General features: G+C 49.4%; 2 protein-coding genes across 8 annotated transcripts; one reads left to right on the top strand and one right to left on the bottom strand.

Moving 5' to 3' along the window:
* Positions 1-852: 852 nt before the first annotated feature.
* thoc6 (THO complex 6) lies at positions 853-3,830 on the top strand. The gene is made up of 13 exons (XM_029508759.1): positions 853-923; positions 1,514-1,605; positions 1,683-1,747; positions 1,864-1,967; positions 2,112-2,149; positions 2,224-2,272; positions 2,351-2,422; positions 2,545-2,647; positions 2,719-2,768; positions 2,869-2,931; positions 3,132-3,242; positions 3,311-3,439; positions 3,630-3,830. Exons 1-13 carry the CDS (start codon positions 909-911, stop codon positions 3,708-3,710), a joined length of 972 nt encoding a protein of 323 aa, XP_029364619.1. The 5' UTR covers positions 853-908; the 3' UTR covers positions 3,711-3,830.
* Positions 3,831-3,889: 59 nt separating this feature from the next.
* med15 (mediator complex subunit 15) lies at positions 3,890-10,734 on the bottom strand. 7 transcript variants are annotated; one of them, XM_029509403.1, is made up of 19 exons: positions 10,585-10,734; positions 9,829-9,916; positions 8,794-8,845; positions 8,546-8,569; positions 8,221-8,385; positions 7,770-8,008; positions 6,997-7,389; positions 6,687-6,785; positions 6,430-6,462; positions 6,177-6,326; positions 5,889-6,007; positions 5,674-5,801; positions 5,445-5,579; positions 5,307-5,370; positions 5,162-5,228; positions 4,924-5,081; positions 4,663-4,829; positions 4,476-4,574; positions 3,890-4,386 (listed from the first exon to the last, which is right to left on the bottom strand). In XM_029509403.1, exons 1-19 carry the CDS (start codon positions 10,650-10,652, stop codon positions 4,250-4,252), a joined length of 2,385 nt encoding a protein of 794 aa, XP_029365263.1. In that variant the 5' UTR covers positions 10,653-10,734; the 3' UTR covers positions 3,890-4,249. The 7 variants fall into 7 exon arrangements, with proteins under 7 accessions (XP_029365263.1, XP_029365264.1, XP_029365269.1 ...); XM_029509404.1 differs by having other exon boundaries at positions 6,687-6,782; XM_029509409.1 differs by lacking the exon at positions 10,585-10,734 and adding an exon at positions 10,178-10,538.
* Positions 10,735-11,075: the final 341 nt, after the last annotated feature.

The following is an 11,075-nucleotide window of genomic DNA, read 5'->3' as shown; positions in this document are numbered from 1 at the left end:
CTTCTCAACGGGTCACCGCCCCCTCCTCCCCAGGTCACCACCGCTCCTCCCCGGGTCACCTTCCACTCCTCACCGGGTCACCGCCCCTTCCTCCCCTGGTCACCTTCCACTCCTCACCGGGTCACCACCACTCCTCACCGGGTTACCTTCCGCTCCTCAACGGGTCACCTTCTGCTTCTCAACGGGTCACCTTCTGCTTCTCAACGGGTCACCGCCCCCTCCACCCCAGGTCACCACCGCTCCTCCCCGGGTCACCTTCCACTCCTCACCGGGTCACCGCCCCTTCCTCCCCTGGTCACCTTCCACTCCTCACCAGGTCACCGCCCCCTCCTCCCCTGGTCACCGCGGCTCCTCAACGGGTCACCACCGCTCCTCACCAGGTCCTGCCGTGTAGGTCCGTTTTGATCCGGATCTGAGACCAACGCGGACTTGGCGCAGTTGGGCCTGTCTGCCTCTGGGGATAACGCAGCCGGACTGGACCGGAGCAGACCGGGTCTGTTTGTGTCCCGTTAACCGTCACTAAGGGATGAACCTTCACTGGGTCACACCCCAAGCTGCTCCAGTGTTGCCTGAGAGCAGAAATGGAAGATCTGGAAGTTTTCGGTGCCGGGCTTACCTGAACCAGGTCTCCTGACCTTTGACATCCTCACATCAGTGAGACCTGACCGCCCAGAAGGCCTTTCTGTGTGTAAACCAGTAAAAAAGAATGAAATTATTTCTGCTATTCATTTCTTGTCTTTCTGAAATAATTCATTCAGGTCTTAACTACAGAAATCGACCATTTGATTATTGACCACATGCCCCAGAATGCCTTGCGTCTTCTCTGACGTCATAATTCCGCGTCCCGAAATCGTCATTTTCCATCCTGGCGTTGTGTTGTGAGCTTGGTTGTGTAGTTGTGCAGCAGAATGGGTCCAGTTGAGGTAAAGTCTAAGTCGTTGGGTTGTGTTTTTGTGTGAAATGAACCACAAACGAAGAAACATCCGAACTAAACTTCGTTAACTTTGTAACATGTAATTTTTCTTATTGTTCAGTAAACTGTCTTAGAGTGAATGAATGAAATCCGGATGTGTAAAGAATCTCCAGGATAATTCCGCTCAGCGGGAAATAGAATCGAGCGCGTGTCCGTGAAACAGAACTTCAAAGAGCCTCATTTACAACAAAAATCACGGTGATGTCATCAAAATGGTGGCGTCCGGAGCGGTGATCGATGCAGATATCGATCGTCATGACGGAGCTGGAAAGAAATAGGCCGTTATATAAATATCGATCACGTATTGATAAAATACTTTCTGTGAAAAGACATAACGAAGTCAGGGTGACGTCTCTTTGAGCAATCAGATGTAAAGTTTACCGTGACGTCACAAGGCCGCTCAGACTGAGACTGGGTCATAAAAATCCAAAATGGATTTTAACAACTGATCTGTCATCAGATTCACTTTCTGATTAACAGCATTTATTGATCTGGCTGTTACTGTGCTCTCTCTGTCACCATGGATACGGTCTCCTCCAGCTGCTCCACATGTCCGTCTTCTCTCAGAGTTTCTCTCCTTGTGGTCGATTCCTGGCAGCAGGAAACAACTATGGTGAGATCGCTCTGTTCAGGTGAGCACACACACACTGAGGACACAGGTGTGTGTAGGTGTTGTCAAATTCATGGTGGTTGTGTTGACCTGTTGCAGTCTGTCAGCGGCTCTGAGTCCAGACGCCACGAGACTGAGTCAGAAACCGGTTCTGACGTTCACCGGTGAGTCCACACACACTTTGGGAACTGGTCTGGTCTGGTCAGTGTTTCCTGTTTACATCAGGACAGGAAGTGAATTTATGAGTTGACTCCACATTGGTTCCTGTTTTGTCCTCCAGCTCATGAAGGTCCCATCTTTTCTCTGGTGTCCAGTGACTGTCACCTGCTGAGTGCAGGCAATGGGGAGATCAGCGCCTGGAGCTGGACTGAGCTAATCAAGAAGGTGACTCACTAAACCAGGTCCAGGTCTGAGACAGATCAGTTCACCTCCGAGTGGAAACAAATTGTTTTTATTGCTCAATAAATTCAATATTGTTTTAGAGTTATCAGGAGATAACTTCTGACCTCTGACTTCCTGTTTCCTCAGAACATCAAACCTCTCTGGACAAAAAGACCCAACTACAAGTGAGAGACACACACTACAGAACTGTCGTCTGTCCCACAGTTACACAACACTCTCACTTTGTCTCTGTACTCAGATCCAGTCTGGAGATCCCAGAGATCAACTCCATGGTCCTCAACAACAGAGTGAGTCCGGATGCACAACAGACGCACAACAGACGCACAACAGACTGACTGATTAACAATTGTCTCTTTGTCTCTCAGGACAACAGTCTGGTCATTGGTGGAGGAGACAACAACGTCCACATCTTGGACCTGGAGCATGGCATCTTTAAGGTCTGTTCACTTTAAACAGAACGTCCATTACCATGACAACGGGTCAGTGTTTATGAAGACACCCTGTTTTTTTTGTTTTTCTTTTACATCACTGAGTGATGAGACACTGTTGTCCTCCCCAGGCGGTCCTGCAGGGACACTCAGACTATGTCCATTGTGTGAGCCTGAGGGACAGGGAGGCAGACATCCTGTCAGGGGGGGAAGACGGAGCTGTGAGGATCTGGGGTGAGTGATCAGCAGATTCCAGTTTGAGAGGAAAAGCCAGATGGCAGTTAAACCAACGTCTCTGTCCTCAGACAGCAGGACGGGTCAGACAGTCCACTGCATCGAGGTCCACAAGTATGAGGTGAGACACCTTCTCTGGGACAACGATGCCAATCTCATTGTTTGCAGTTTACACCCCCCCCCCCCCAAGTAATGGCCCTAATCTGGTGTTTTTCCTGTAGACCTGTGCACGGCCTCAGTTTGGGAAATGGATCAGCTGTTTGACCACAGAGTCTGATTGGATGGCAAGAGAAAAAACACACACACACACACACACACACACAGTTCAGGTCCCACTTGGAGAAAGCCGTTTCTTCTTTATGACAGTGGGTCAGATTCATTCATTCCTGATTCTTAAAGTTACATGAACTGAACTTTCTCTGAATTAGATGAAACATTTTCAAATCAAACTTCAGTTTGGTGTGACTTGTCCTCTGTCCTGCAGCTGTGTGGTGGGGGTCCGTCTCTGTCTCTGTGGCACCTCCGCTCTCTGTCCCCCACGTCCACCTTCCCTCTGAGTGGCTGCCAGCGACAGGCTGCCTTCTACCAGGACATGGTGAGTCCAGGACCTTTAACTGCACATCAGCAGAGTGTTTCAAAGACACTTACCCTCCTCTGTTGCAGATTCTGGCGGTTGGCGAAGGTCCAAACGTGTCTCATTGTCTCCTGGGAGGGGGGGTCAAAGCTCAGATCCCCTGCTCCTCACAGAGCCTCAACACGCTACAGCTCAACATGAACAGCACCGAACACCGTGTGAGTCCCTGAATGCAGCACAGACAGTCAAACAGTGGCATCCCATTATTGTTCAGAGCTCAGTCTTTACTGCTTCGTCCAGCTCCAACTGAAAACAATCAAGATCTTTGATCAAAATGGCGATGGCCATGTTTCTTGAATTCATCTTTATGATGATACAACTCTTAAATGAATGTTTTGTTCTGTGCAGGTGCTGACGGTTGGAGGCAGCAGCGACCACATTGATGTCTTTACCAACCTGTCGTATCGAGCTTTCTCCCTCAGCTTCTGAACCCACCAGCGTCAGACTCAAACCAGAAGCTGGCCAGCACTCGGTTTCCCAAATGGAGGAGTCCTGGTTCTGTCAGAAACTCAACTCAGGTTTTAGTCCCATGAAAATAAAGTATTTTCTACAAACTGGAATCTAAATTGTTTCAATTCAAAGTTTGAGGAAAAGAAACAGAAATCCTCCCAGATTTAAACGATGAAGAGACCAGTTTTTATTTCTAAAAGAAAAATCCATTTTTATTTTCATTTTGAAAAGCATACAAACTTTTTCCCATCATCATCCTCTTCTGTGATACAAAACGTTTAATCATTCCAACTAATTATTCAAGAGAAAAAAAGTTGCTTTCAGTCAAGGCAGGATAGGTGACAGCTGTCCTCTCAGAGCTCCATGTTGTGTTCATGTGTTCGTTTACTTTGATGTTGTCAAATGTTCCACATCATTCCACCGAACTACAGTGACCTGAACAATGATGAGCACAGATGTGCGGGGGCTTGGTTACTGTGGCTGCAGCAGGGGATGGGAGCTGACCAGTGGGTGGGGCCTCAGGCTGCAGACAAACAGGCCTGGCGGACGCTCTGAGCCCAAGTGTTGAGAAGCTCGGTCACTGAGTGTTTGTCTGGCAGCTGCAGGAGTTTGGATGTCATGTTCCTGTGGACTGTCTGCAGAAAACTATTTCCACCTGAAGGACATGAAGACAGGAAAGAACAGTCAGGGGAACCAGACTGACGGAACCAGTCAGGGAGAATCTGATTGGATTGGTCATCTCACCATACTGCTCGCCGTCATCGGCCCAGTGTGGACTCTGGTCAGGATAATCTGCAGGAACGCTGAGCTGCAGAGGAGGAACGCTGGGGAGGTTTTTATCATCTGACAACACAACAAACACAAAATCTTGAACATATTTGCACACAGACTGGATCTGATGACCGTCCAACGGCTGGCAGACCAGTCTCACCCAGTTTGCAGACAAGGTGCACTGTGCCATTGTTGCTGCAGTACGAAGGGTCCAGGTTGACCAGGAACTTGACATCCAGTCGAGCCACCTCCCCCTGCAGTATGTTGGGGATTGTCTGCCGCTCGTCATCCTCATGCTTCCTCTTCCGGCCGGAGACATTGGGGCCCCTGAGGGATGGAGAGGCGGGAACACAACACTCATCAGCCTCCTTTAAAACTAACTTGCCTGTGACTCCAGACATGCTGCAGATGTGAAGCCTACATGATGGGCGGTCCGTGGATGGCAGTCATGGCGGGGGCAAAGGTTCGGTACAGGGAGTGGTTGAAGACAGGAGAGCGTATGTTGGCCATGACGGCATCCAGCAGTGGCTGACAGAGGTACTGCTGCTTAGTGGCTACAGGAGGTGGGGGGGGTGTCGGCTGGAACCACAGGGACAGACTGTCAATACCCCACCCCTAGAATAAAGGCTATGAGATAATTGACAGGGAGACTATCTTACCACGGCCATATCGTTCTTTAGTTTCTCTAAAGCGATTTCACACTTCTGCAGAGTCCTCAGAGGACACCTGTAGTTCAGAGATCAGGGGTCAGGAGTCAGGGCAGGTGGAGGGTCAATGTTTGCAGTAATGAAGAGCATCTGTTACCTGGTGTTGGGATCAGTAAGGATGTTCAGAAGGCTCTTCATCTTACTCAGGTCCTTTTTCCTGTCTGTTGACAAAAAGAACACTGTGAGATGATCAACTGATTCTGTGATTATTGGATGTTATTGATTCTTATGTGACCTTCATTTTTGTCGATCTTGTTGATCATCCTGCGCAGAGGTTCGATGTACTTGGAGAGCTGCTTCAGCTTCTCCATGTACTGCTGGTCTTCCAGAGATGAGGCCCCCGCTGGACTCATCACAGAGTTGGGGTTACCTGAGGACAGGTGAGCACAAGGTCTCATTAAGACTCTGTCCCTGATGTCTGGTTTGAAGGAAGTGAACTTACAGAATGGTGGGAATGTGTGTACCTGGAGTGTTTAGAGGTCCAGGCGAAGGGACACCATAGTTCTGGGGGGTCCGGGCAGTGGCGGGGCTCTGTGAGGGCTGCGGGGACGGGCTGGGCTGGAATCCCCCTGGAGATGGTGTGGGACCGGAGCTGTGTGTGGGGGGGGCAAAGTTTAACATCCGCGTTGGACCTGAAAAGGGGCTGATCAATTCACCTGAGGGTCAGCTCCCGCTCTACCTGGCTGAGTTAGGCTGAGAAGTGGGGGGCTGGGGGGATGGCTGGGGGGGAGGAGGCATCGACTGAGGCGTCTGAACCTGAACAGGTGACGGTGATGACATCATTGAGTGTGGCTGCACCTGTAGAAGGGTTTGGAGACAGAAGATTCGGACATCAGGACTGAACTATCCTATGGACCAGGGTCACAAGCCCCACCCAGCTGGATCCACCAGCACCCTAATAGAAGCTGAATCTTTCAGCAGCCAATCAGGTGTCTCAAAGGTCTGACCTCAGACTAGACGTAGCTACCTGCTGTGTCATTGGCTGTCCCCCGACTGCAGCAGCGGCAGCGGCGGCGGCGGCGGCGGCGGCGGCAGCGGCAGCAGCGGCATTTTGAGGAGGAATGGAGGGATTGAGGGCTCGAGGCCGAGGAGGAATCTGCATCCCAGGACGATTCAACTTCAGAAGGAGACACACAACCAGGCAACAAGTTCAGACAGGAACACGCATCTTTAGTCGCTTGGACAGATTTATGCTGCGTCAGGAGGACACCAATACTGACAGCTCCGTCTGATCTCTTTAGTGTCCTCATCCTCTGTCAAACAACAAGAACATTATTCATACAAAGTGCTGTGACAATGCAATCTAAAGTGTGAGTGAAGAGCTGGCTGTTAAGTGTGGAGTTATTTCAACTGTCATGGTAGATGTTATATCTTATTACAGGTGTAACTAGTGATCTGTGTTCAGAGTGTGACATTTATAGCAGCATGTGACATGATGCACATAAAGCACCTGAGCTTTCCTTGGCTGCGGCCTCACCTGTCCAGGTCCGGCTGCAGCGGCTGCAGCAGCTGCGTTGAGCTGCGCCTGCGCTGCGGCCTGCTGCTGCTGCTGCTGCTGCAAGGCTGCACGGGCCTGCTTTCAACACACACACACACACCCACACACCAAGGCACACAAACAGAGTAACGGGTAAGCATGACAACTGCACCTCTACTGTATTTCTCACTCCTGGAGAACAGAATTACGGGTTTGCGAAGCAGTGTTCATTTTCAGAAATGAGCGAATTCTTATTTTAATGGAAGATCAGATAGTGTAAACAGAACTCTGCAGGTGAGCGTGGTCTCACCTGGAAGGCCTGCATCTTGAGCTGCTGCTGGTTCAGCGTGTTGATGGGTACGTGCTGAGCAGACGCCATCTGTCCAGGCATTGACTGAGGTACCAGCCCAGGCTGCTGCTGCTGAGAGTGTGGAGGCATTTGACTTGGCTGAGGCTGACCCTGGGCCTGAACCTGCTGTTGCTGCTGCTGCTGGACCATGTGTTGAATGGACTGGGCCTGAGCCTGGGCCTGAGCCTGGGCCTGAGCCTGGGCCTGGGCCTGGGCCTGGGCCTGGGCCTGGGCCTGAGCCTGGGCCTGGGCCTGAGCCTGGGCCTGAGCCTGGGCATGCTGCTGGAGCTGCAGCTGCACCATCTGCTGCTGCTGTTGCTGTTGCTGTTGTTGTTGAATCCTTGTCTGGTGCATCTGAAAAGAAGAATTATATTCAAATCCTCCTGGGGTTCATTTATCCTTGACGGTGTCCAGCAGCAGCTGACAAAACTATAAGTACCCCATGAGCTCTGGAGCTACTATCCCCTATTACGGTGAAAAGTATGGATTCCAAAAATATATAGCATTTCAAAACCTGTATATGGGGGAAAAAAACCAAAAAGCCTTCATGTGGATCTGAAGGGTTCATTCCTATTCTTCATTTACAAAACAAGAAAGAGTACAGTGTAAATCACTCACTCACTCTGGGCAGCACTACAGATAAGATCATATAAATTCAGACATTCCCTGAATTATAGATTTGATGATTCAGATGTCATCTGCTGGGGCATTAAGGGCATCTGGTGGTGGTGTACCTGGTTCTGCTGCTGCTGGTTAGGGGCCTGCTGCTGCTGCTGATTCTGGTGCTGCTGTTGGAGTTGTTGGTGCTGCTGCTGCAGCTGCTGCACCCTTAGCTGCTGCTGGAACTGCTGCTGCATGGCCACATTCTGCTGCTGTTGCTGCTGCTGCTGCTGGAACTGCTGGAACTGGATGGACTGCTGCTGCTGTTGTGCCTGCACCATCTGTTGCATCGGCATTTGACTTGGACCCCCTACTGCAGAGTGAGCGAAAAAAAGGTGAAGGGACGACACAGTCTACAGCTTAGAACCAGTCAGGAGAGCTGCCAAGTCTCAAACACAAAACGTGCCAAAGCAGAGGCTGAAACTAAGATCAGCTCAGATGCAAAAATATGCAGGAGAGACGCAGCCAAAACGCTCTGATGTGCATTCGCTGCAGACGCACACCACATGGTAGAAACACACTCACTGGCTTGTGGGTTTCCAGCCACCACCGCCATGGCATGCTGGCCTATCTGCATCGGCCCCATGGCCCCCATGCCACCCACTGGAGCACCGGTGGGGCGAGGCCCCATGCCAATTGCGCCCGGGCCCCCTCCAACCCCTGTCAGGTTAGTCAGGGTATTCATGGGATCTAGCAGAAGGGTAGACAACAGACAATATTACGCAGCTCCGACATGCACAGCAGAAGTCATGAACACCATGAGTCTGGTAGTGACAGATCCAGCAGAGGGACAGAACAGAGCAAAGAAAATGAAACGTCAAACACAGGCCAAACTGCTAAGCCCACCTACCTGGACCACCCAGGGACTTCTTGTCTGGAAAGAAGACACAAGTAATTAGTAAGCACTCTGACTGTGACCGCAGGACTGAAGGTGAAGACAAGTCCAGTCCCTCCAACAGGTCACCTCAGTCCTGGTTCTCAGGAAACTTAATTTAGTTTTAGTCTAATTTCTGTTGTTCATCCAGATGAAAACTAAAATCCGCTGATGGCTTTAGAACCACAAACAGACTCAAACACACATGAACCTCAGGTACTCACGGATGTCTCTGAAGTGGATGATCAGCCGTGCCACCAGAGACAAATACTCCTCCTGAAAACAAAAAAAAAACATTGAATGTGATGAGCTTCTGTCTTGATGATGTCATCAAGCACCTCCAAGTACCCAGCTGTCAAACTCCTGAAGTTTGCAGACTACACAACAGTCATCGGCCCGATCCAGGACGGAGACAAGTCTGCATACCAGCAGGAGGTTGAGCGGCCGGTGCTTTGGTGCAGCCAGAACAACCTGGAGCTGAACATGCACAAAACTGTGGAGATGACAGTGGACTTCTGGAGACAGCCTTTGCTACTGCTCCCCCTCACCATCAACACCAGCCCTGTATCGGCCGTCGAATCTTTCAAGTTCCGGTAAACGATTATCTCTCAGGACCTGAAGTGGGAGATGAACATCCACTGCATCCTGAAAAAGGCTCAGAAGAGGATGTACTTCCTGCGACAGCTGAAGAAACATGACCTGTCTCAGGAGCTGCTCATCCAGTTCTACACAGCTGTCATTGAGTCTGTCCTCTGCACCTCCTTCACTGTGTGGTTTCAGAGCAGCCACACATCAGGACAGAAACAGACTGCAGCGCACAGTTAGAATCATCAGAGACCTTATTCACCCTGGACACAAACTGTTCTCCCTCCTCCCCTCCGACAGACGCTACAGAGCCATGCGCACAAAAAACTCCAGCCTAAAATGCAATAATTTTAGTAAATAGCTCAACAGGACACCCATTCAATCTGCACTACATTGTGTACTTTGTACCAATATATTGGTATATATTTGTATGTGCATACTTTTTCTATTATTTATATTTAGATTTTAGCATATTGCTGCTGTCCTTTCTGTGAGTGACACCACCTGCTGAATTCCTTAAATGTTGTGAACATACTTGGCCAATAAAGCTGATTCTGATTCTGATCATGATGTCACTGATTCACAGTAATAATGACGGAAACTTAAAAACAGGTAGATTCTCTATGAAGTTTTGTACCCCCCCACTGTAAAAGGTTCCTTTAATGAGAACTTACTCTGGACTTGGCTTTGACATAAACATGATTCTCCATATCATTGCTGGACTTAGTGTGTGCTGTTCCCGCTTTTCTCATGGCCTCCTCACTGGAAGGAAACACACACAGGAATGAATCAAAGGAGACCTGATGACTTAGGACCTGAGGGTCCAAGCTGGTGATGTGTGTCAGTGGTGATCCAGCTGTTAGAGGTTTTTATTGTCACTGTTTACCATATTGACAAATACTTGTTTCATGAAGCTTTAAAATTGTGTGTGTTTCAAGTTTTATTTAGTCTTTAAATACACTGGACCTCAAACGGCCAGCTTCTGTAGATCAGTAGATTAATTTAGATTATTGGTCCTTTAACCTTCATTTACTGCCGTTGTGACAGACTCGTCATTCAGAGCTGACTAAATGAAGTTACAGTGAGGTTGTGTAGTCCGGGTCTCTGTTGTGCAGTCCAGGTCTCTGTTTTTTAGTCCAATTCTCTTGTTTTTTAGTCCAGGTGTTGGTGGTCCAAAGTGGTGGTGTTCACTTTGGACTTCATGATGAGCATCAGCTGCTCGCGGTGATATTCAATGAAAATGTTCATTCTGTCGAATTTATCGCGGCCACCAGAGACGGTATAGAGCCGGACTCTCTCAAATCGGTCTGATTTCAGCATTTTTCAGCGCTATGCTATCATTAGCTTAGCTAGTGAGCTAACATTAGCATGGCGAACGGAGCATGCGGAGGATTGTGGGTAAAAAGTCGGCTGTGGGTGAAAAGTCTCACATCTGAGCCACGACTTTCTGTCGGAACTGCGGGCTCCTCCAGTCGCTGTCGGGGCCCGGGACGTCCATCGATCCGCTCTAGGTTTCTGAAGGATTCTGGAGGTTTTTGCGGTCGAAGCTCGGTGTTTTCCCTCTGCTCTTCCTGCTCCGGTCTGAGGAAAATGGCGGCTGACAGCGCCGCCTGCCGCCCCGGCGGTGAATCAGGCCCAGACCGACGATAACATTGAATTATTATTATTATTTAATATTATTATTTATATTATTGTTATTGATAGATGGATAACATTACTTAATGTCATTAAAGATGTAATTCCTGGATTAAATAATTAAATCAAAGTTCTCTGCTGAATAGTTGGAGTATAAAGATCTGGATCCCATTTTAGTGATTTCATATGAAGGAAGCTGCTCTGAAGCTCAGCACCGATCCAGGACCAGCAGGGGGCGTGGCCCGGCGGTCCGGCTTTCCTTCCTGTGAGGTCATCAGCTGGTCAG

This window comes from Echeneis naucrates, chromosome 8 (assembly GCF_900963305.1).
Source record: "Echeneis naucrates chromosome 8, fEcheNa1.1, whole genome shotgun sequence".
Lineage (NCBI taxonomy): Eukaryota > Metazoa > Chordata > Actinopteri > Carangiformes > Echeneidae > Echeneis > Echeneis naucrates.
Note: the sequence above shows the minus strand (reverse complement) of the source record. Positions and strands in the feature narration are given on the sequence as shown.

Excerpts from the sequence above, each read along its gene's own strand:
- med15 (XM_029509403.1), bottom strand. The coding sequence starts at position 10,652 with ATGGACGTCCCGGGCCCCGACAGCGACTGGAGGAGCCCGCAGTTCCGA. Across the intron at positions 5,580-5,673 it reads TGGACCTCTAAACACTCCAG|GTAACCCCAACTCTGTGATG; the intron begins GTACACACATTC and ends ACCTGTCCTCAG. Across the intron at positions 5,229-5,306 it reads CTTACTGATCCCAACACCAG|GTGTCCTCTGAGGACTCTGC; the intron begins GTAACAGATGCT and ends TCTGAACTACAG.
- thoc6 (XM_029508759.1), top strand. Across the intron at positions 1,606-1,682 it reads GGTGAGATCGCTCTGTTCAG|TCTGTCAGCGGCTCTGAGTC; the intron begins GTGAGCACACAC and ends GACCTGTTGCAG. Across the intron at positions 2,932-3,131 it reads CCACAGAGTCTGATTGGATG|CTGTGTGGTGGGGGTCCGTC; the intron begins GCAAGAGAAAAA and ends TCTGTCCTGCAG.